The sequence below is a fragment of the Condylura cristata genome, unplaced genomic scaffold (genome assembly GCF_000260355.1).
Source record: "Condylura cristata isolate star-nosed mole 26May11 unplaced genomic scaffold, ConCri1.0 scaffold00011, whole genome shotgun sequence".
Classification (NCBI taxonomy): Eukaryota; Metazoa; Chordata; class Mammalia; order Eulipotyphla; family Talpidae; genus Condylura; species Condylura cristata.
The window spans coordinates 8,536,249-8,562,623 of record NW_004567112.1 but is presented as its reverse complement, the minus strand read 5'-3'; the positions used below and the strand labels follow the sequence as shown (position 1 = coordinate 8,562,623).

General features: G+C 34.7%; 1 protein-coding gene across 1 annotated transcript in view; it reads left to right on the top strand.

Annotated features, from left to right (window-relative positions):
• The window catches only part of ATRNL1 (attractin-like 1), a 426,906-nt gene that overhangs the window by 36,757 nt on the left and 363,774 nt on the right, over positions 1–26,375 (top strand). The window contains exons 9-13 of the mRNA XM_004680415.2: positions 9,599–9,782; positions 17,366–17,520; positions 23,239–23,323; positions 24,550–24,758; positions 25,761–25,879. Of these exons, the coding sequence (XP_004680472.1) occupies positions 9,599–9,782; positions 17,366–17,520; positions 23,239–23,323; positions 24,550–24,758; positions 25,761–25,879 (752 nt within the window). The remainder of the gene's footprint in view (positions 1–9,598; positions 9,783–17,365; positions 17,521–23,238; positions 23,324–24,549; positions 24,759–25,760; positions 25,880–26,375) is intronic.

The following is a 26,375-nucleotide window of genomic DNA, read 5'->3' as shown; positions in this document are numbered from 1 at the left end:
TCATGAGAAGTCAGTCGAGGGAGAGTGACTTGAAATCATAAGCCAAGATTTTCTCATTTTGAACGTAAATTTCTGGAGTTGTGTAGATTTCGTATGCTTAGTACCACACGAGAGGAAATGTTTTCATATGCCAGCTCGCATTTCCCAGAAATGGAGACTTTTTTAAAGTAAGAGGAATTCCAATAGATGGTGCTGTTTCTTTGGATTTACGTACAAACCGAGAACTAAAGATGGGGCAGCCTCTTCCCTGTGAATTCCATGGTTGCAGGTTTTTCCTTTTCAGAAGCTTGTTCCTTGCCTGGTGCGGCTCCCCTCCGCAGGGAGTGCTCCACAAGGAAGCTTTCCAGCCTAGTGCAGAGGACTGCGGTGTGGTGTGTGAAGGAGACTGAGCGTCTGCATGTGACTTTCTGTGTTTACACTCTTAACTATGTGTCTTTGTTTCATGGTCCTTTATTTTTTGAGTTCTTTATGACATTTTCAAATTGTTATAGAACACTTTTTTGGGGGGATTATTTATTTATTTGTGCATAGAGAACGGGGGTATGGGCCAGAGGTACAGGGGTGGTGAGAGGATTCACCAGAGACAGAGTGGGGAGCAGAACAGGCAGGTCGACGAAGTCCACTGCTGAGGGGAGCAGCGGGACACAGGAGAGGTCTGCCGCGTCACATGGGTCATCTCTGGGGTCTGGGTCCAAGTGGCACTGAAGCGGCTGCAGCCAGCTTGCAGTGTGGGCTTTAACCTGCTGTGCCACAGGGAGGGCCCATTATAGAACACTTTTTAAAAGATTTGTCTACAAATATAAGCCCTCTGGTTGCTGTTTAGATTCACGGGCACACTCCATTGCAGAGTGTGGCCAGTGCCATGAGCTCAAATCTGTGGCTTGTTGGTGCACAGGCAACTGTATACGTCTCGTTAGAGTCCTGTGGCGTCATTGTGGGAAAACTCATTTGCAGCGGCAACGAGAGACTGCTGTGTGCTGGGAGGGAGCCCCCTCTTCTACACGCCCTGCTATTTGCTCAAGACCTTCAGTCGTCTGTGTCCTCCCCATACCGCCAGGCTCAGTGTGGGACATGTGTCCTCCTTCCTTCCTGTCCCCGCTTCCGCTGCTCTCTCTTCTTCCTTCTTAAGATCGCCCAGCTCTGAAGCCATGCTCTTGAACTTGTGCGCTTGCCGTGAATGCCATAATGTCCTTGTCACAGAGCTTATTCCTCAGATGTGACCATCTTCTCAGTACCCTTTCTAGTACCCAGTCTGACACTCCTCAGCCTTCCAGACCTCGAGTCCTGGGAACCTGCCGTCCGTCTCTCTTCCTCTCTCTCTCTGGTCCAGACTTCCAACCCCCCAGCTCCCCAGCTTCAAGTTGGCCAGTCTCCTTCTGACTCTCTGGGAGGTTGATTTTATACACTTTCCTCCCTCTTCAAATTTATGACACTATCTTCATCATTAGTCTCAGCTGATCACCTTATTTTCCAGAAAAAGTAAAAGTAACATAAAGAGAACTTTTGCTGATGAGACCAATGCAATCCTACTTTGAGTAAACCCGTCCACACACATTGTAACAAACTCATGAGGCCACTGATACAAATGGGAGTGAGTTCTCTTCACTTTTCAGATGGGCCAAGAGTTAGAAGTTTTCTATGTAGAAATTTATTTTATTTTGATATTAATTTGATTTTATAGCTTTCAGGAAATATTGGTATTATTTCTGCTTTTTGGCTTATTGTGATTTTTTTTTGGCTCAATTTTCATAAATATTCTATAGCCACTTGAAAGGGCATAGATTCTATAATATGGCCATGTGTATCTGTCAGACCCTCCTTATTGATCATATGAAAACTTATAGTTTTATTATTATTATTGTTTTCTGTACTTGATCTATCATAACTCTGAAAATTGAATGAAATAGAAAATTTTATATTCTATTTTTTCCTTGGACATTCTGGCATTTGTGCTTTATAAAGGAAGGTCTGTTATGGATAGTCATAATTGTTATATCTTTCTTAAATTTTGTACCTTTTAATGTCATAAAGTAATTTGCTTGTTTCATGTTTTTTTTTTTTTTTTTTTGACCTGACGTCAGCCTTATCTGATATTAACATTATGTCCTTGCTTTTTTGGGGGGGGAGTGAGTCTTTTCCTGGTACACTTTTGTTCACTCCTTTGTCATTAACCTTCCAGAAGCATTGTGTGTTAAATGTGCTCTGTGTATATAGGAAGTAGAGGTTTGTTTTATGGTCCTTTCTCTTTTTTGTACTTTTTCTGTACATGTTTTATCTTTTTGAAAATCACTGTTTTGTTTTCACTTATAGTTCTTCTCACATTTAGGGAGGGTGAGGCCCATTTTTCTGCAGGAATAAGTGTGGTATTTCTGAGATATGCCAAGTTAGGTGTTCTCCATGTTCTTTGTCTAGTGAGCTCCTTTCTCCTTTCGTGAGCTTCCCCTGTCTGGCTTTCTTGTTTCAATTGCTTTTTTTGTGAATCCACACTTGATTTGGAGTGGTAGATATTTTTCATTCCATGTTTCTCTGAAAATTTAATTTTCTTTTTCTTTCCTTTCATTGCACTCTTCTCCCCCCCTATTTTCTTTATCGTTTTGTATGTCTTTCCTAAGGAGTACAGGAAGGCTGAGAATTAAACTATCACCATGCTTTGCTCTTGAATCATAGCTTTTTACTCTTTTTTTTTTTAAAGATTTATTTTATTTGTGCATACAGAACTGGCATACAGGTCAGAAATGCAGGGGCGGTGAGTGGATTCACCAGAGGCAGAGTGGGGAGCAGAACAGGCCCATTGACAAAGTACACACGAAGTACACTGCTGAGGGGAGCAGCGGGCGGGTCAGGAGAGGTCTGACGCACCCTGTGGTCACCTCTGGGGCAGGCGGGGATTGAACTCAAGTGGAAGTGAAGGCCAGATTTTGACTCTTGAAGTTTTGAAACGAATACTTAACTCAAGCTGAAGTTAACCAGAACTTTTACTCTCAGACCAGTTTACGGACTGCCATCAATGTTTTCTTTTCTTTTTTTTTTTTTTAAGATTTATTTATTTATGCTTACAGAGCTGGGGTACAGGCCAGAGGTGCAGGAGTGGTGAGAGGATTCACTAGAGACAGAGTGGGGAACAGAATAGCCAGATCTACGAAGTACACTGCTGAGGGGAGCAGCAGGCAGGTCAGGAGAGGTCTGCTGCTCATGTAGTCACCTCCGGGGTGGGGATTGGACTCATGCTGAAGTGGCTTTAGCTTTTTAGTGTAGTGCTGTGCTTTAACCCATTACACCACCAGGCAGGACCTATCAGTGTTTTCTAAGAAGGTCCAGATAGTACGGTTTTTTTTAGACTTTTTGGGCAAAATGAATCACTGTCACAATTAATCACTTGTACTATTGCAGCTTGAAATTAGCCACAGTCAGTACATAAATGGGTGTGGCTGTGTTCCAGATTTAGCCTTCCAGTTTTTGTTTGCTAAGTCTGGTGTAGAGAGAGTGAATGTATTTCTGGGTTCTAGCAAACTTGGTGCAAATGAAATAAAAAATTTGGCATGTGCTTTATCTGAATTTTGCTTGTAGGGTGAATTCCTGTCCCAAATGGGCCATAAAGTCTAGACTATGACAAAAAGTTCCCAGAGGGAACTGTTTTTCCCTCCAAATGGAGCCAAAGTCGAAATAGACATTATTTTATCTGTCTGTACAGAGCAAATTAAAAAAACTTTAAAAATTAAAGGTATGACCCAGAAGGCATCCCAACTTGACATAGAAGCTCTCAGATCCAATGCCTACATGGTCTTACCTTCAGTACTGGCTGTTAAAATCGAATCTCTAGGCCACCTGACTAGTCTGTGAGCTCCCTCCTCCACTACCCCACTGAATATAATAGTTTGTAATTCGTAATGTATTTTGCCCTTCATGTTTTCCTTCATTGGAGGATAGTTTCATTCAATCATGATATATGGTGTTTGATAAGCTTTTCATGGATGGCCAGAAAGGTGTATGGGGTTACTGCCAACCTTTTATTGATGAAAAGAAATGTTATAAGTTGTTAAGTGATCAATTCATTGGCTGGTAGTTTTTGTATTCATTTGGAATAATTGATTACAGAATATCAGTTGTAGTTCTGATATTTTAAAGTTTAAATTTTAAAGTTTCTGTAGGGTATTATTTGAATTATAACAAAATCACAATTCTAAATAAACTTGTCAACAGAGTATTTTTGGTTAGTTTTTTTTATTAGTTGTATTTCTTGTCAGGTACACTTATGAATGTAGTATAAAATATAAATAAGGATAATTTATGAGTTTCGTAAGAATAGTAGATGATCAGTTTTATTTACATTCTGTGAATTATTTAAGTAAAAATGAAATTCATCAACTTTTGTAATGTTATACATCTTAATAAGAAAATTGACTTATTTGCTACTAAGGCATTTTGAATTTACAGGTTATTGCTGAAAGTATATGGTGTCAAAAGTAATCCATAAGTACTTTAACTTTGAAAAGTACTTAAAAAGAAGAGAATATAAAATTGTGGCTTAATGTAGTTTAAAGTTGTTAGGCATTGAATTCTCTGTACTGTGGACAAAGGCTACTTCAGGAAATGAGGCTATGTTAAGTGGGTCTGCTTTAACATGACTAAAGAGGTATTATGTCATGTACTGTGATGTCAGTTCAGGCTCTTTTTTCCCCTGACTTGTTTTAATGACATCAACTATCCAAATGAAGGCTGGTTTTGAGTACCCTTTTATACTTAAGACTTCCAGAAAAATAAAAACTTGATGTAAGAGAGAGGGGACGCTCTCTTTAGCTAGCAATATGGCAGGGTGACTGAAAAACAAAAAGTTGAAATTAAAACAGAGTAATTTGTGAAAACAGTAGTTTTCTAATTTGTGGCAAAATATTGGAGTAGCGTCAGATTTCTCAAAAGCAACACACAAATCAAGGTAACCAAGAAGAGCATTTTTAGGAAACTCAAAGAAATAAATCATAGAGAAACCAAACAAATGAACTAAGTGACACCAAAATATAACTTGAGAATAGAGAACTATGTTAGTGGTTATTAGAAGGGGAAGGACTGTGGTGGGTTAAATGGGTCAGTTGAATAGTCAAGGACATAAATGGTGACCTTCATATGTTGATTTACGTACCTGTATATGTTATTGTACAGTGTTTTTTAATAAAAATATTTTATAAAGCAGTGACATTAAGAAAAAGACTAGATTAAGAGTTTTATATCATGTTAAACTGTCCACTAGATGTCAAGTTTATAGAACAAAGCAATGTGAGTCTGGTAAAACTCAGGTAATTTTGTATATGCATGCCCTTACTGAAAAATCCACTGTTGTAGAAGCTCTCCACTGTTGCAGAAGTTATTTTGGTAAAAGTCTAGGTAGGAAATAATTCAGGGTTTATAGGTCATGCCTTTGAAGCTATATACAAATAGCTGTATAAAAGACAAACTTGCTTTACAAAACAGCTGGTGGGCTGCATTTGATCTGTGGCTGTTCTTTGCCAGCTCCTCTCTTAGAGAAAGATCTGCATTAAATGAAAAGATGAATGGAACACTTCAGGTAAAAAAAAAATGAATGGAGGACATTTCCTGTATTTAATGTTAGGGGTAGGAATGAACAGGGCTGGAGATGTTGGTAGACTTGTATTATGCAAATGTTATGTATTTTGCTCAGAAAGAAAGCAATTAAAAATGGGATAAGGGAGAGGAGAAAAGGGAAAGCAGAAAAACCCATCAGGACTGTTGCAGGCTAGGAAATAGTAGCCTTGGTGAACCATAAAGGTCTGTTGTACTCAATTTTGAATTTTTAGTTTCTCTTCTTAAATTCTCCTGTGAAGGCTTGTCTGTGAAGACTTGTTTTATTCTTTCTCAGTAGTCTTTGGAAAACAAAGAGAACTTTTACTTATTTAAAAATGTATAGAAGGAAGTACTTTATCCGTAATTACTGAAGGAAATCTATTAGACCCTTTTAAAAATCTGTAGTACATGGTGGGACTTTATGTTCTTATTTTTCCTATACTTTAAATAATGTTGCTGCTCTAGTAACTCATTACTCATCAACTATATATTAACCTTAAGCATATTTTGAGCATTTATGTTTTAAATTAATGGGAAAACAAATTGCTTCGAAGGTTGATGATATGGTGCAGCATATCATCATTTTTCAATTTTCTTGTTCAGTGCCCCTTCTAAGTCCTTGGTTTCTTCTGTAAAGTCCTTGGTCCCAGCTTATAGACCACTTTTAGCTTTTATTGAACATAGTTGAGAATTTGGTATTTTTCATACAATTAAGCTACTATGAAAGGTGGAAACACAAAGGACATAGACACAAGTGATAAACTTTTCTAAATACCATAAGAAAAAAAATATTGAATAGGAAAATAAACTGGTAAAAACTTATAATACACACAGCAATTGATGTTGGCGAGGATGCGGAGAAAAGGAAACTCTCCTGCACTGCTAGTGGGAATGCAAACTAGTCAACACTATGGAAAACTGGAAAATAAACTGGTAAAAACTTATAATACACACACAGCAATTAAAACAAAATGTGATATTTGATGTTGGCGAGGATGTGGAGAAAAAGGAACTCGCCTGCACTGCTGTTGGGAAGGCAAACTAGTGTAACCACTATGGAAAACTGTTTGGAGGTTCCTTAAACTGCTAAAAATGGAACTTCCATATGACCCAGCAATCCTACTCCAAGGTATGTACCAAAAGGACACAAAAACATCAATCCAAAAGGACACCTGCAACCCCCATGTTTATTGCTGCTCTATTTACAAGGGAAGATGTGGAGTCAACCCAAATGCCCAAATGTAGATGACTGGATTAAAAAGATGTGATATATATACACACAGTGGAATATTACTCAGCAATCAAAAAGATAAACACATGCCTTTTGCAGCAATATGGATGGAGCTGGAAGGGATCATGCTTAGTGAAATAAGCCAGCAAGAAGAAGTAAAATACCGGATGTTTCACTCATAGCAGGAGCATAAAGGACCAGAGGGAAAAAAATAACAATAATGAACAACTGTATACCAGAGACATTTTACAGGGGTGGGGTGGGGAATGGGATCAAAAATGGGGAGGAGAAGTGCATGGGACTATGGTGATGGCACACGGGTGATTTGATGATGGGAAGCCTACGGTGGTTACAACTGAGATGGAAAAAGGCACAGAATGATGTAAAAATAAACTGGTACAATAAAACATAATTTAAAAAACCAAAATGTGATATTTGAGACCCAACAAAATCTTGCCAGTCAATATGAATGAGATTAACTTGCCTGTTAAGAAACAATATTTTCAAATTGGTTATAAAGTGAAACCGAACTCTGTGGTGCACATGGAAGTTATGTCTGAAACAAATTAATTCAGAAGGTTTAGAAAAGAACAGTTGATGGGGCTCTCCCTGGTGGTGCAACAGGTTAAAGCACTGCACTGTGAATTTCTCTGAAGCCGCTGCAGCATGAGTTTAATTCCCTGACGGGGAGCTGACCCACATGGCGTGGCAGACCTCTCCTGACCCGCCTGCTGCTCCCCTCAGCAGTGTATTTCGGTGGATCCACCTGTTCTGCTCCCCACTCCGTCTCTGTTGAATTTTCTTACCCGCTGCACCTCTGACCTGTAACCCAGTTCCGTATGCATAAATAAATCTTTAAAGGAAAAAAAAAGAACAAATGATGAAAGATTTACTGGAGGAGTGGATACAGTGAGGACAGCTGTAGCCACCCAAACATTACATATGATAATGACATCTCATTACTACTTTTTTTTTAAAGATTTACTTACTTATTTTTTAATTTATGTTTACAAGAACTGAGGTACCTGTCAGAGATGAGTGGGTTGAGAGAATTCATCAGAGACAGAGTGAGAGGTAGAACAAGCAGATTGACTGAAATACACTGCTGAGGGGAGCAGCGGGGAGACGAGAGGTCTGCTGTGACTTGTGGGTCGGCTTCCTGGAGGCTAATAGAACTCATGCTGCAGTGGCTGTGGACAGCTTCATAGTGCTGTGCTTTAACTCCTGTGCCACTTTTTGTATAAAGAGGTCAGGGAAATTGGAAAATATACCTTTTTATATAAGCAAAAGGAACGCCAGAAGGAGCGTTGCTGATTAGTTTCAAGCGATCAGTGTGGAGCAAATGAGAGTGGACTTCTGAGTTTACGTTGCAAAAGTAGTTTGACTTCTAGAAACGTTTCGTCTTGAGAAGCACATTGATTACTTATATATTAAAAAAAATCAAAAGGAAAAGGAAGAAAACAAAATGTGAAAACCGGTGCAATGATAAAGAAGCATAAAATAAATGGGGCAGTATGTTAGCAATTAGTGAACCTGAGTGATGGGTGGATGGGAATCCATTGCTTATTCATACAACTTGTTTGTGCCTTTGAAATCAATTTTAAAATGTGCTGAAAAATAGAGGAAGTAGATGCATTTTTCTTCATAGTTGGTTATATAGGTTATGTATTTGAACTGAGGCTTGAAAGATTTCTATGGATTTGCTCTGGCAGTAAAGGGAACATCAGTTTGTCCTTTTTGCCATACTTAGAATTATGACTTTTCGGGAATCTAACTCTCAGAAGGGACTTGTGTGGATGGTTTTACTAACTTGGACCATAAAGCTCTTCTCGGTTAGTCCTGAGGGAAATTTATTTCACTTTAGCTTAGCAATACCTCATAAACTCTTAAGAATCTCAATGTGAGTTTCAAGGTTAGTGTAATATTAATGTTTTGCTTTAGTATTTTTCATGCCTTGAGAATTTGAGAGGTGTAGTTGGGAAGCCATTATTAATGTCATTTTATGTTAACTTTTTTCTTTTGATTTAAAAACCATTAGATGTGATTTTTCAGAAAGGTAATCCCCCCCCCCCCCAAGTATAGTGGTTCTTAGCGGCTGTCTCTTCTCATTACCTTGTAAATTTCCTTTTTTGTCAAAATTTTGAGACCAATTTCAAGATTATTCTTAAGATTGAGACAATGTCTTGGGACATTGCTTTTTAGTAAACTGATATCTGATAATTTACATAACAGATGTTAGGTGGTGGAAATTAGGAATTTTTAATAGAAATTTCCCCTTAATAATAATTAAATCATAAGAATCATACCTCTTAAATCACGTGCAATATTATAAACCAATTTTACTCAAATAAAGAATAAATTATAGGAGTCGTAACCAAGAGACTTGCAGCTCCACAGGGTTAAGAGAAGGGCCATGTCTTTGTAGTATCAGTGATGAACTCAGAACCTACAGAGCAGGTGCTTGTACAATATCAGCTAATTCTTTTTATAGGGCTGTTGAAAATACAGAGACGTATATAAAAATAAAATTATCCTTTTCTGTTGCACACACACGAAATTGACCATTTTCAGTATTTCAGAGTTTAATGTATAGACAGAACAGTCTTATTACAACCCTGGCACCCAGCACAGTAACTACACATATTTAGTTTCTTGAGTAAATGAAATATAGGTATTAGCTTGTTTATAGTTTGGTAATAGCTTTTTTATAGCTTGTTTATAGTTTGGTAATATATTAGTTTTATTTTTAAACACTACTTGAAGTTTATGACTTATCTTTTTTTCTTACAGCATCAAACACTTGGCTTGTTCCAGAAACCAAAGGAGCTATTGTTCAAGGTGGATATGGCCATACCAGTGTGTACGATGAAATAACAAAGTCGATTTATGTGCATGGAGGCTATAAAGCATTACCTGGCAATAAATATGGATTGGTTGATGATCTTTATAAGTATGAAGTTAACACTAGGACTTGGTGAGTAGATTCAGCAAAAGTAAGAAAAAGAGAAAATTTGTCTGTTATATTTATATAATAGTGATACTTATGAAATATTTTATCAGAGACATACTTGGCTTGTTTCATTTTCATTTTACCTAAAGACCTACTATGTAGCAAAGGCACAAAATAGTACATTTTCTATATAGCCATTTTTACTATAAATGATTGACTTAATATGGCTTCTGATTCATTACTTAAAGGAGCTGATGTTATGTTCATTTTAGATGAACAATTTTGGTTACCAGTATAACTTGAGCTTTGATATTAGCTGTCCTGGGATTTCTTATTTTCACTCATTTTATTGTCACTTATAACTTTTAAGAAGCATTTCTTCAGTTTTATCATCTAATTTCCTGAGAAATACTAAGCTTATGGCAGCTTGGTAGGTTTTTCTTTTTGTTTTCTAAAGAGCACTGTGTTGTACGTGGTGTGCTGATCTGCTCATATGTTCATGTAAGGATTTCCCAACTGAGGACAGTCATGACTTCACCTCTTAGATATTACTTAATTGCTCTGCATGTCACTCTGGTAAATCGTATTCCATGAGTGAGTGTGAGTTTCTTCATGTTTTCAGTGGCACTGGATAATTGTGAGGATGTTTTACATTGCTAATGCCATGGTTGTGAAGGGCATTTTACTGATACTTTAGTGTGAATACCCTGGTTACTCTTGTGAAGAGACACTTTTTACATGCTCATTTGCTGCTTTTGTTTCCTGCTTAGCAGCTTGCCTAGACATAACCATAATGTCGTCTTTATATTTGAAATATTACTCATTAATTTTTCATTTATTGATCATGTGGGCATATAAATTTTAAAATATGACTTTATTGTACTCATTTCCCTTTGTAATATGTAGAAGTGGCTCCATCGTTGTTTCAAGAATGTATATTATTTTAAACTTTCTACATTACATTAAGATGTTTTATATATTTAAGTTGAAACACAGTTTTCTATCCTCTCTTGATTTGTTCTACCTGTTTTACTTTTGAAAATAGATACTAATTTTTACTTTATTTGAAAGATGGATAGAATTTTAAAAATTAAGATTTTAGGGCGATTTTGTTACTTTTCATTACTTTTTTGTCTACTAGAAGTGTGTTTTTACAAATACCAATGACTATATCACTTTTGCTCATTCAACTACATTCATTTTATTGCCTATTTTGATATTTCTAACTTTTTCTTTTTGAGTTTTTGCTATGGAAACAAGGGATTGTGGTACCATGATTAAGGCACAGGCTGCTTGGCATAGTTTTGCATATATTAAAGCTCCATAGACTAACAGCTCTGTAAAGTTCACAGTAATAATAAGTACTTTTACTTCCATAGGAAGTTTCCTAGTAGGTGTGAATAGCAAGAGAACTGTGGGAATTATTTCAGTAAAGGCAAATGTGAGAATGAGTGTTGTTTACCACTTGAATAGAATTTGATCGGATTTTATATGCCTAAAAACCTCCCATTGTGAGTTTTTACATATAAGAATATAGTTATCAGTCTTAGCAATTGTTTTTAAAAGTACAGATAACATTGGATACTTTTCAGTTAGGAAAAGTTGATAAAATGATTTGTATTTTATTTTGAACAGCTCACTGGAAATATATTATAGATATACAGACATATGGTGCTTTATTATTTATAGGTCTTATATTAAAAAACAGCAAAATTATCAGTGAGCAATAAAATACTTTTCTATTATCCTTAAACTTTATAATTTATTAAAGTTTTGATGATTTTTGTTAACTTTTCTAAAATTTGCAATTATATATGTAGTATACATCTGTGCCAGGTTTATTAAATGTCAAATGTGATAATTATAAAATGTCACTGTTAACATGTTTATTATATAGATTCATTTTCAATTTTTATCCCTCAGAATTGACTTCAAATGTTGTTGTTGTTGTTAAATGCAGATTAGTAGGTAATATACTTGCTGAGGCATTGTATATGGACCTTTGTAGGAATTCTTTCCTGATGGTGAAATGAATTATTTTGAACAATACCTTCTCTAAGAAAAATCAAGTATTCCAGTTACACTAAATGTCAGTATTTTGATTCTGCAAATTTTAAAGTATCAGAGAAATATCAAAGCATTGGGAATTTGTGAGTGAAGATATAGAAAAGATAGTATGTTGAAGGAGATAAGATTGCATTTTGTGCCACCTTTGTCCATGAGATAAATGAATCCTGGAAACTGAGAAACTGAGAAGCACCTTCTTCAGTCAGTGTGAAATATAAAAACTGGGTTTCCAATTGTTCCAAAGAAGAAGGACCTTGAAACACACTTAAGGATTTAATTTGGTCCCTGAAGTTCTAATTGACTAGTGAGGATAAACCCATTTTTAATCATTACAGTCTTTAACTGGATTATGGTGATCTTCCCATAGTCTAACTATCCAGAATAAGCAAAAGTATATCTTCTCTTGAGAAAGATAATACCATACAGAGCTTCAAGTTATTTCTTCTGTGTCATATGCAATATCATAAAAAAATATGAGAAAAACTAGTAGGCAACTGGAAAGGCTCACCAAAGAACTGGATGAAAATTACATTCTGAGTGATTCAAATGAAAGTACATTAAATGAATTGACTTCCTGGATGGATTTAACATCATATTAGACACAGCTGAGGGAAGAATTAATGAAGTGGAAGGTAGTTCTGAAGGAAATGTCTACACTGAAATCAAAAAAGACAGAATGAAAAATAAGAGGGAAAGAGATATAATACTTAATGGAAATTGTCTCACATACATGTGATTGGAGTTCAGACAGAAGAGTAGAATGTAGAATACTATTTGAAGTCTTAGTGACCAAGACTTTTTTCAAAAGTGATAAAAGAGAAGTCACAAATTGAAAGTTTCATGAGTACAAAAGAAAATATGAAGTGTTTAGTAAAAATATGAAGTGATTAAGAAAAGGTGGTCAATCTTTGTGAAAAATTAGTCAATGTATTTTCATTGAATGCCTGCATGTGCTTCTGGGTATTTTAGATGATAGAGACACAATGATTTAAAAATCAATCTAAAAATCACTGTAGTCATACAGCCTGTATTCTAATAGGAATTAATAAAATAAGTTATATACACACAAAGTTTTATGGTGATAGGTGCTTTTGGGTGGAGACAAAGTAAGTAAGGAAGGAAGGAGATAAAGCATACAATTTGAAATAGGGTGGAAAGAGAAGACCTCATTGAGAAATAACAATAAGGACCCTTCCTCCACTGTGGTGGTAACATAGACTGCTCTATCTATGGGAAACAGTATTAAGATTTCTCAAAATATTAAAAGGAGTTCTTCTTTGTGATCCAGAAATTATACTCCTAGATACCTACCCACAGAATGCAGAAACACTAATTTGAAGGGATATGTGCACTCCCATGTTCACTGCAGCACTGTTTACAATGGCCAAGTTATGGAGACAACCTAAGTGCCCAAGGACAGATGAATGGGTTAGGAAGATGTGGTATATATCCACAATTGAATACTTCTCAGCTATTAAAAAAAAATGATGAGGTCTTGCCATTTGTGACAATAATGATGGCACTGGAGATGGTACTAAGTGAAATATGTCAAAAGGAGAGAGCAAACATAGGGTCATTTCACTAAAATGGAGACTATAGAGAAACAAAATAAAGGGTGAACAAGACAAGTCAATAACGAAAACTAGAAATTTGACTGTAGAACTGATACTACTAGAGAGGGACAAGATAGCACAGTGTGGAGGAGTCATACTGGACTCTGGTGGAGGACTGTGGGTGCCCTGGTGGTGGATGTGGTGTATAACAGACAGCTCAAGGATGTGTTGTAAATCACTAACACCTCAATTGAAAAATAATTGCATACTAAAGAAGACAAAGAAGAACCTAACACTTGCTCAAATATTTAAGAAATAAATAATACCAGTACTTCAAAAACCTTCAGACAACAAAGTAATTGTCTTGAGATTAATGAGTTTTCACAACCTTGATATAAAATATATGAGATCTTACAAGTAAAGAAAATGATAGTGTTTTCATTTTTTATAAACAGATACAGAAAATTGGTAAATCTAACAATATCTGAAAAAGATAGTTGTTTATTTGGGTTCAAGCTAAGAATATAAAAGGAATACTAATTCATAGCATCAGGGTTATTGATAGATTAGGAGGATAAAGAAGTAAAGTCATATAGTTTACTTGAAATATGCAGAGAAAAATTTAGATGAAATTAACATATAATAAAAACTCCAGAAAAGTAGGAGTAGAAACAAACTATGTGGTTAAAAAATATAATCAAGTAGAAAAATCTTACTGTAACATTTATAGCATAGTGTTGAAAATTTTCTCCAAGATTAGTGGTGACATAAGGTGTTATCACTATATCTATTCAACATTTTATTGGAATTTCCCAGCTAGTTCAAAAAGGCAATTAAAGATAAATAACAAAATAAAAAATGTAAATCAGTAATGGGTTGCTAGATAGAAGGTAAATATAAGCAAAAACAATGTTATTCTGTATACCAGGAGTAATTAGGAAAAGATAATTTAAAAGCGATGCTGTTTATATTGCCATTAGAGCATCTACAGCTGAAAGAGTAAATGCAGTAGTGTGCGTAGTGTCTTCACAGAGAAAACTATAAAACATTATGAGAAATTGAAGAACTAATGATGTTGAGGACACATTATGGTGATTGATTAAAAAATCCAATATCTAATCTACCCAAATTGATTCATAGATTTAATGTAATTCCAGTCAAAATTGTTGCAGGTAATTATTTTCTTTTAAAAATTAGCAAGCCTATTTTAAAATTTATATTACAGGGGGAGGGCTAACCAAAGCCCATAGTGCTTTAGTTGAACTTCTCTATATGCACTCTTGACCTACAAAGGTACTGTAATTGTTGTTGCACAGGTAGGGAAATCGACCAATGCAGTAATAAAAAGAACAGTTCAGACAGGCATACACACTTCAAGCTGAGCACTTGCTTTAAAATAAAGTTATCATTACAGAGCTTTTTTTTTTTTTAATTTACTGTTTTGGGCCAATTGGATATACAATTGGAAAACATGAATTTTGAGACCTACCTCACACTACACAAGAAATCAGTTTCAGGTCAACTGTAGATCTAAGTACAGAAGGTAATATTTTAAAACATAGCAAAAGCAAATAATGATTGGTTAAAAAAAGATTTAAAAAGTACTAATAATGGAAGACTGAGAACTACATTTGAAAATATTGGTAAAATAGTGAACTTCAGGCCCTCCTGGTGGCGCAGCGGGTTAAAGCACAGCACTGAGAAGCTAAAGCCACTTCCGCATGAGTTCGATTCCCACCTGCCCCGGAGGTGACCACATGGCGCGGCAGACCTCTCCTGACCCGCCCACTGCTCCCCTCAGCAGTGTACTTCGTCGATCTGCCTGTTCTGCTCCCCACTCTGTCTCTGGTGAAGCCTGTTGCCGCCCCTCATCCTCTGGCCTGTACCCCAGTTCTGTATGCACAAATAAATAAATCTTTAACAACAACAACAGCAAAAAAATTAGTGAACTTCAGAGTTGTATATTTGCAACATAAAAGTTCACAAAAGGATTTTTCCTGAAGTTAGAGACAGATGCTATAAATCAATAAAAAATAAAGTAAGAAAATGCAGAAAGTGGGCAAGACTTAAACAGATACTTTATCACAAAGGGTTTCTAAAAGGCTAAAGTACATATTAAAATATGTTTATCCTTATTACTAACCAGGGTAATTTAAATCAAGACAATGTTGAGGTATTGTTATGTCAGTCCTCTTAAAATTTGGAAGGCTGTTAATACCAAATCTTTTTTTTTTTTTTTTTATAATTAAGAACTTCTTTTAAAAACAGTTTCAGCTCTAGAGAAAAATATCTGAGTATGGACTTTCAAAATATCCCCCAAATCTTCCTCATCCAAGTACCTTTATTACTATTATGTTGCGGAAGTATAGTACTTTTGTTAATAGTGCGGAGTAATATTGCTACATGATATTAAATTCCAGATTACACTAGGATTAGTGTTGTAGGTCTATGGGTTTTCACAAATGAATAATCATCATCCCATCACTCAGATTATGGATTGAGGTTTCCCCCATGTGGTCTCTTGCTTGCCGGTCTCCTCTGTGGGGGAAACCTCTGTACCCCTGCTTTCATATGTGAGTCGGGGTTGTGGTCTGTACCTCCGGAATTGGCACTAAGGCATTGATGCTGTATGCATGGGGTGCTGAATGGGAATTGTAGCTTTTGCTTTTCTCATCCTGTTCTTTTGGCTTGGGGCCTCCGTTTTATGAGTGAGTGAAGACTTTCGGCTCTTGCGTCCTCTGCCTGCTAGGCCTGGTGTGTATCTCCTATTAGAGCGGGCTGGAGAATGAGCATTCAGACCTGTTGTGCTTTCTCCTTGAATTGAGCCCCTGCCATCCAGCATTAGGAGTCCTGAAGTCTTGGCAGGCTGCTCTTCCTGGCTGGATGTCCTTGGCCTGGGCTAGGAGGGATGAAGGTTTTCTTATACTTAGCTTTTCTTACCTGGGATTGAAATTATGACTTTACTGAGCTGTGTGTGTGTGTGTGTGTGTGCACGTCGGTGTGCATGTGTGAACATGTGGGAAGGTGGGAGCAGGTAACGGATCAGGGATCATGGACTCCGGCGGTTTCGGTGATAGGTAGTAGGTGTTCTTGAGTAAGTATTTCTTTATTTGTTATTCTTAGTCAAATATTGTAAGACTTTAAAAAAGACTGTTTAAATATTATTTTACTAATTGTAGTTCTTTCCCCTGGGGGAGTATTTGTGGAACTCCTTGCTGCCATTCTGGAAGTCAGCTATATATATTTTATGCTTTAATTGGTATTATAATCATGTTTATATTTAAATAATATAATAGTTTATTTTTACATCATTTTGTGACTTTTCCCATCTCATTTATAATCCATGTTTTTTTAAAGATACTATATTTATCCTGCTAATGATATACCTATACTACGTTTACATTCTGATTCTTTGTGCTGGGCATCTATTTACATTATTTATAAGGTATTTATTCATATTGTCATGCACTTTCAATATATATTATTTCATTGAGATGAGGTACAATTATGATTATGTATTTATATTCTTTCACAATTGTAGTTTAATTAAAGAATATATTAATTTTAATGTTTCTCAAGGATGCATTGTGATTTTCATTCATATGCAATATGGATGTATCTCAAAAACAATCTGCATTTTTAAAAATTTTTGGGCATTATGCTTTCAAAGAGACTTGTTTCCTACTTTTGTAAATGAAAAATAAAATAGAAGTTATTATCGGATCATTAACAATTTTGTTTAGTAATATATTCCTCAAAGAATTTTAAGTACTGTGAATCTCAAAATATATATTTTTTAAATATTGAAGTTTAGTGGTCATTTGTGAGTTGTTAAAATATAGCATTTAAAAAAAATATAGCATTTTATTTTTACAAAATTAGGTAAAATTCTACATGCAAATTAGATCTGTTATATGGTATATATTTATGTAAAATCAGGAAGATCTTTTTATCCTTTGTAATACATTTTTAAATTTTATTCTGTAGGACTATTTTGAAAGAAAGTGGGTTTGCCAGATACCTTCACTCAGCTGTTCTTATCAATGGAGCTATGCTTATTTTTGGAGGAAATACCCATAATGACACTTCCTTGAGTAACGGTGCAAAATGTTTTTCTGCCGATTTCCTGGCATATGATATAGGTATGTATTTGTTAGGATTGTGCCAAGTAGAAGATAACAGAGGTTTTCATGTAGAGATATGCAAATACATTATTTGACAGCATATGTATGTCATGGAAGGGGTAAAGTCAGTGGCAGATTATGAATGGATCCCTCAAATCTCAACATAGCACTAATTTAGGCCCAGGAGAAAAGATGCTCTGGAGTGAGTTTGTGATAGAGACAGGAGAAGCAGGAAATCTAGGTTTGAAAATCCTTTTTGAAGGCCTTTGCATGTTCTATCCCTATGTGAGCACTATTACCAGCCTACTGTGTGTGACTCTAATTGGTTTTGATAATGGATATGGAATACTATTAAATTATATATATTGCGAGTAGTAGGAATGCAAACTTTTTGTATTAAATGGGAATGAGTAAAGATGCATTTAAATTCAATTAGATATATTTGCTTAGTATAGGTAGTTGAAATTAAGAGAAAGGAATATAGAAAGAAGTAAATGAGATTTTTGGACAAAATGGAAACATGGAACAAATCTAGGCACGAAAATAATGAAATAATGACTCTTCCAGGCAACCAGAAATATTTTCATTAGGCTAGCTGTAGTATGTGAACTTCTGAATATTAAATTTACTTATTGAAGTACTAAATTTAGTTACCCAGTAGACTATTGTAGTGAAAACACTTTTTTCTTTATCATTTGTAAGTAAAGCCTAGGTAGTATTTGAAATCTATTTAGCAATACACAAGAGCACATTTTTTTTGATGGTTAAAGTAATATACCAATTTTATTAAGAAACATTTTGCTGAATAAAAATAAAACAGGCCAAAGTGTAACCCACTTAATAGATGTAAGATATGTACTTTTGCTTTTAAACATCATAAAGGCCATATAATCTAATTTTGAAAATTATTTCAAGTCACAGCATATAAAGAAAATTAATAGCTATTAAGCACTTTTATCTTTATTGTAAGTTGGTCTGCAAGGAAATTCCTAGTAAAAAAGTTAAGCATGCTTTTTAACTATGTGTGCCCATCTGTGATTAATCATTAAAATGGATCTACTGTCTAGGATTTTTGGGTCCTTGGTGAATAAATATTTATATTTTATATTTTATTTATATATATATTTTTTTTAAATAAAAACTTGAAGTGATGGTTCATGATGGCAGGGTTATAGATTAGTGCTTGAGTGCTTTAAAAAAGTGGGTAACTGAGTTACCAAATCTGGGCTGGCTTATCATCTGCCCTTACATGGTTAGTGTTGTCAACATAATATTTTGGCTATGGTTAAGACTGTAAACTCATTTCTCTGTAGGTAGGAAAAAAGTTTTGTTTTTCTCTAGGGAATACAAATTCTAGGAAAACTGTAGGATTCTGTTGCTTTTGTTAAAAGTCCATGAAGTGATACTTTGAACTTTTGCAAAGATTCTTCAAAGAGTTCCATTCAACGCTTGTATTTTGATGAAAAAATTAGTATTGTACACTTTGTAACTTACATATTTGGATTTATTTTTATTTCTTCCATGCTATTCGTGGTTTTCACATTTTAGATTTATCTGTTAGTTTCCCAGAGAGTCATTTCAGATTTATTATTATCTGTAATTACTGTTAAATGTCATAAAAGAGCTAGGCATTATGCAAAGGACTTTATGGAAAATATCTGTAAACTCAAAACAAGATGTTAATAAACTAATTTTCAGAAGGTTAAGCAAATAAGAGTCAAAGGAACTTGCCTGAAACTACCCAGTGTGGCACGTCACAGATGTACCTCCTACATGCTTGTGTGAGCCTTCCCACTTGCCTATACTATGCTGTAGTTTTGGGTCCATCATATAGTCTTATTTAAGGGACTTAATGCTTAGTACCTTATGTTTAGTAACTAATGTTAATTCTGTGGAAAATAGAAGCAAATGTCAGCCTCATTTTTTTTCAGGCAAAGTGCTCAGGTTGGAGAGGAATAGCATACTTATAGTTTTATATTTTAACCATATTTTTTTTTGACAACAAAAATATGAAGTAACTAAACAATTCAACATAGAATAAAAATGTTTTGTTTTAATTCATTTGAATATTTTTATATAGTTCCCAACAAAGCTCCCCTTGCCCTCTAAGTTTGCAGCATTAAGTGTTGAGATATTTTTCCGGGGAAAATATTTTTCACATTTCTGAAAATGTCTGACAAAATAATTGTTTTGTTTATTGACTTATTTTTTGTGCAAATGAAATACAGCCATTGAATAAGGAACCAACTAGAGAAAGATGTGTTGGAAAAAATGGTCATGTTGCTAATTTTTCTCTTAAGTGTGGTACATGAACACTTGGATGGCATGTTGAACTGAAATGCACATGAAGACTTAGCCAATTTCTTTGCGTTACATGATGTTTAACTACATAGAAATATTTTTGTCAGTGCTAATTTTTATTGTTCTAAAGTGTACTGTTATGTCCTTACTGCAACAGTGAACTTTATATGTCTAAAATCATTAGCCTTGAAGTATATAGACTTGCTTGACAGCTCTTGTCATTTCTCGATAGATGTAGATGCATGTGATGATACACAGCTGTACCCTTTCATCTTCTTTGAAGGTTGTAGGGGCAAAATCCAGACCTGTTAATAGGATTCTCTTAGGTTTGACATTGGGTCTGTGAATCTTTAAAAGTGACTCAGGTGCTGCAAAAAATAGAGCTAGAACTGGTGCGTGTAGTATACAGAATGGCGGATTAGTTAGTGTTTTAGGTTGTAAATCAAGCTTGAAGTTAGACATTAGAATCTGACAACTTCATTGTTTTGTTTTTGTTACTCTATTAATTGCTTTCAGAATGCCTCCATCATGCCTTAAGTTGCAAATGATCTCTCTAGTAAACATAGCCTTAAAATAGATGGCTAGGGTGGAGGTATGGTGGGAAAATGAGCTTCTCTGAGCTGATCTCAGGTTACACTTAGGGACTTTGAAACTATTTGGCCATGGAAAGTGTGTATTGTCATAAAAGATAATTGTTTAGCATTTGACTCAGGTAGTTTTGTTTCTAGCATCTCTAAAATGTCAGTGGTCTGGCTGAAGTTTCAACATTTGCTTGTGAGAGACTTTCATGAGTTGAAAAATACCCTAACATTGAAGTGAATTTTCAGACCGTACTTCAGAGCCGTCTAATGAATAGGCATTTCAGGGCTTTCTATAGAGGAATAACACTACTAAAAGTTTATTTTTCCCTCATGATATAAGTGTAGCATTGGTTGGGAGGCAGATTTGTATTTTGTTGTTACTTCTCAGGATGATGAAATTGCCTGGATTATCACATCCAACTTTATATATATATATACATACACACACACACATACACACACATATATATACATACACACACATATATTATATATATACACATACACACACACATATACATATAAATAAAATTAATTGATTTATGGATACTGCTTTCTGAAAGTTCACCTCTCTTCCAATTCCTTTCTTTGAAGCACATTCAAGTTTCTCAATTTGTTGTTGGAATTTGACCATCAACACACAGTTTATAAATGAACAGTTATGTGGGTTTGTGTGTATGTTGAGTGAGTGAGTGTATTGGGATTAGATAGAGCCACTGAACTCTTGTCAGTGACTTAGTAGCGTTCCCTCACATTTCAGCTCGCTCTTTTTCACAGTCTGTGCCCTTTGCATGTTAACTCTTTTCTCCAAGTGTGAGTAATCTTTCAGAGCTGTATCAGTACACTTTCATATGACCAAATATTCATGACTTAAAAGAAAACAAATGGGCCTTAAGAAAATTGCTTAACTTCTACATTCAGGTATTCGTTTTTAAAAAAAATTTATTTATTTTTGCATACAAGAACTGTAGTACAGGCCAGAGGTGCAGGGGTGAGAGGCTTCACCAGAGGCAGAGTGGGGAGCAGAATAGGCAGACTGACTGAAAAACACTGCTGAGGGAAGCAGTGGGTGAGACAGGAGAGGTCTGCTGTGCCGTGTGGGTCACCTCCCTGGTGGGAATCTAACCCATGCCGCAGTACTGCAGACAGCTTCACGGTGCTGTGCTTCAACCCCTTGCGCCAGCAGGGAGGGCCCACGTCTTCATTTCTAACATATCTTCTCAGTCAACTTTACTGAATTCTTATAATGACCATTCTATATCATGTCGATGAAAGCATTTTGTAAATTTTATGTTACTACACCCATGTTTTGCACCTTGCTTACGTGAGCTAAGATGTAAAACTGGCTGGCTATTTATCTCACGTATAGATAAGCCTCTGAAATAGAATTTCCCCAAAGGTGATCTTCACAGCGTGGCTTTTGGACACATGAGGAGGTGTTCCGTGAAAAGTGCATCTGTGGAGAGGGTAGCACTGGGCTAAGAAAAATTAGTCTTCTATACCTTCTACGAGTTATTCTTTTGAGAGTATTCAATAGGCAAATGTTCTTTGTGAAGTAAAGATAGACAGATTACACAAGCAGGGATAACTTTTTGTGGGGGAATTTGTGTGCCTTGGAATACATACTTTGGAAATACAACTCAAGATGTATTTTTATTACTCCTTTGGTTTTTCACTAGCAATGATATTTAATTTAACCAATATACTGTTTTATTACATATAGACATACCTACTTAAGTAGAACAAGTAATTCTTTACAATTTTTGTAGCCAGTTGTATTTTATGTTCGAAAGGACTTCTAAGTTTCCTGATGGGAAAATTAAATTTATTTTTGGGAATTTGTTACTTGTATGTGCTTTTATTAAATATCACAGTTTGCTTTCAGATGTGGGAAGATAAAAACCTAGAACTGTTAAGAGAATCTTCCCAGTTACTGAAAACTGAATTAGTTGACATCTCAAAGTAATATGTGTCAACTTTGAGGTTCTATTGAAATGATAACAATTTTTTTTAACATTTTCTTTTCATTCTCTTTATATAGTATAAGACTTATTTAGATTTTTTTTTGCTTTTTACAACTATAATAATTACATAAAACCGAACTGTTCTTTTGAATTACCAAATTACTAGAGTGACTTGAGTATTTTATTTTGTTACTCTGTTTTTAGGCATTCTTTCCCTGAATATTATAGATTCTATTCTATTTTGTATGTATACATATAAAATTTGATATAGTGATTTAACTTTCTAGCACTTTTCCCCCACATTGACATTCATGTATATTACTATGTGAATCTTGGCTTATTTAATAATGATACATCATTGAAATTATTTTGTGATATAAAGTATGCCTAATTTCTTTCATTTCCCTTATTCTCATACACTTAAAATTATCTCTGGGGAATATAAGTAGAAGTTATTTTTACCTAGGGAATAAAACTAGTCAAATAATGATACTAAATTGCAATTCATAAAAAATGAGTGAAAGACATTCTAATTTTTTTTAAAGATTTATTTATTTATTCGTACAGAACTGGGGTACAGGCCAGAGATGCGGAGGGTGAGAGGATTCACCAGAGACAGAGAGGGGAGCAGAACAGGCAGATTGACGAAGTACACTGCTGAGGGGAGCAGCGGGCTGGGCAGGAGAGGTCTGCCAGCCACGTGGATCTTCTACAGGGCAGGCAGGAATCGAACTCATGCGGAAGTGGCTCATGTGCTGTGCTCTAACCCGCTGGGCCACCAGGGAGGGCCAGAAAGACATTCTAATTTTAAATATTGTGTCTTTGATTTGCCCAATGATTTTATTTATATAATATGTCTTAATTTTTTTTGTTTGTTTCCTGTTTTCTAGCTTGTGATGAATGGAAAATATTACCAAAGCCCAATCTTCATAGAGATGTCAACAGATTTGGACACTCTGCAGTTGTCATTAATGGGTAAAAGAAATACTGTTCACATGTTTTGCTATTCTCTTGTAAAATTATCATTTCTCCTTAATGGCTTTGGATTTCTGCAGGCCTCATCTGCCTTGCAGTATACTTGATTGCTAACCATGTCCTTTATTAATTCTTTTAGAATGCATTCAATGGGGAGGTCAGTGGTCAAAGGAAAGGTGCTTTTAAAATTTGACATTCTTTTGTTTTTGCAGAGATCAGATAATGAATGATTTTAGTAAAAATTGAAAACAAATTATAGAAAGTTGAGCTCTCTGTCCAGGAGAGCAAGGGAAGTGAAAGAAATCAAATTTCATTTTAGTGTGTTATCGCTAAATGCCTGATTATTGCAGTCTGTCTTAATTTTGAACTTTAAAATCCTTGCATCCAATTGGGAATTTGGACTGGATTATCATTAAATATTTTCCTCTTTTATGTTACTATTTCTATAGCAAAAATTTGGTAATTTGAGCTTAATGGCAGTAAACAATATGATGGTACATTCAAAACCTTAGAACTTATAATTTGTAATTATGTTCTGATTATTTTACTATGATCCCATTCCAGCTACACAAAACTTCTCCAGTATGATACTGAAAACAGTTACAATTAATGGAACTGTGTAAAACAGATATCATTTATTTTTCAATATAGTAATAAATGAAATTCAGTGGAAACAAAACATTTAGAATTCTTTGTGGAAAAATTGATTTTTATATTTGTATTTAAAAATAGAGATATAAGCACTTTCAGAACTTTTCTATTTATTATACTTATATAACTTTAGAAATAAAATGTGTGCTGTTTTAATATTTCTTTGGTGTTGGTAGTATTAATTTAGTACTAGTTCAATAATGGACTTGTCTTTCCAAATTGAAATTTAAAATTTTTCTCATTATTTTACTCTACAATTTTATTTTATAAGAAGATAGTAAAACACTCTATGAACTCTATATCTAATTTTAATTTAATTACAACTTTTGATGGCAGTTAGGAAGTGTATCTTTTTATCCATTTATGTAGCTGATATATATTTCCTACATTGATAAAATGGTACTTATTTCCTGATCAAGAAATGTTGTAATTCTTGTTTCTTCTCCTTTTTAGGTATGTAAAATGTATACATATATATATATATATATATATATATATATATATATATTTTAAATCAATACACTGGACAGAGAATTTTGTTAATATTGTTTCTTTGCAATTTTTGTTTTTAATAGGTCCATGTATATATTTGGAGGATTTTCTAGCGTACTTCTTAATGATATCCTTGTATACAAACCTCCAAATTGTAAAGCTTTCAGAGATGAGGAACTTTGTAAGAATGCTGGTCCAGGGATAAAATGCATTTGGAATAAAAATCACTGTGAATCTTGGGAATCTGGGAATACTAATAACATTCTTAGAGCAAAGTGTCCTCCTAAAACAGGTGAAGTTTTTATTTTTTTTACGCTTTTTTCAAAGCATCTCTATTTGGTTAGAAATACGGATGCATTCTGCTTATAAGTACTATTTTAGCTTTTAGAAATTAAAAATTCATAACCTCATTAGAGATTCTAATGTTTGAATTTAGCAGTAATTAATAATTTAATATCTTTATTAGCTATTTTTGGTTTTCCTTTTTAGAATTTTGTCTGTAATGTGCATCAATATTTTATATGTAATATTGCTTATATATGAATTATTTTGCTATATAAATAAAAAATTTCAAATGTATCCTTTCTAAGAAATACTATATGCTTCAAGGAAATAAAATGTACTAATTTATTCCACATTTACTGGTTTTTGTCTTCCTGAATAATTGCAAACCAGACCATAAAGTTATAAAACTTTTTAGAATTTTTATGACATGTTCTACTTTCATATTTCTTGTAAAATATTGAATAAATAAATCAAATGTATGAAAAATACTAGTAAATATTCATGAATTAATGATTTGGAGAAAAATTGTTCCATTTTATTTAAATAGTGGAGGTTTTATACATTGTTGGTGTATAAAAATGTTTGAACAACTCATTTTGATGTATACATTAAAAATGTATGTGTAAGTTTTGATACTCCAAAAACTCAGATGTCTCTTTTATTTTTTTACAAGGAATGATAAACTGAGTTTTTATCATAATGTTTTCTTTTAGATGTATAATAATACATTTTGTTCAGTAAAATATCTAACTCTCCACCCCTCGTGTGTAAGTTTTAAATAGCTGTAGGAGCCCGGCTGAATTGATAATTCAGGTGAGGGTGGCAGGTAGCTAAGATCTTGTAAACATAAGCTACGAAGTCAACTCAGTACTGAAGACCTGTGTTGGTATGGGCGGTCATATTTGGGCTTCAAAATGTCTCAGTGATTCTTAAACATGTTAAAAAGTAGGACTTGAGAAATGTGACATTTTCTTTATGCTGATGCCTTTACCTCCCCTTTGGATTTCAGCTGCTTCTGACGACAGGTGTTACAGATACGCGGATTGTGCCAGCTGCACCGCTAATACCAATGGGTGCCAGTGGTGTGATGACAAGAAATGCATTTCAGCAAACAGTAACTGCAGTATGGTTAGTATTTATGGGTTAGCGGCTACGCTGTTGACGCTGCTGCTCACTAGCTTACCATTAACAGTACTTTATAAATCAAGACATTGAGAAAACATGTGGGGATCCACTCACGTCTTAACATGTTGTAAATTCAGTCTGCAGTTTGTTGTTCAGATATGTTAGTCCCCATTCCATTTTGGAGCCAGTAACTTTTATCTCCTTTCATGGATGGGCTGGAAAAATTCTTTCAAAACTGATTTTAAAAAGGACCGTAACTATGCACATTGTCTTCTTTACTGAGAGAAGTAGGATTTTGGACGTAAGTGCTGATGTCATCTTCATTGACTTCTTACCTGACACACATCAGCAGACGGAGGTCTAGAGAGTGCTCATTCAGTTTGCACATGTTCAACCTGAGCGTTGCCAGTGCTGGTTTTCCTTTTATGTCTGTCTTTAGGTCAGTGGTTCTCATTGTAGTCAGTTTTATGTCCCAAGTATGTTTGGTGATGTGTGTAGA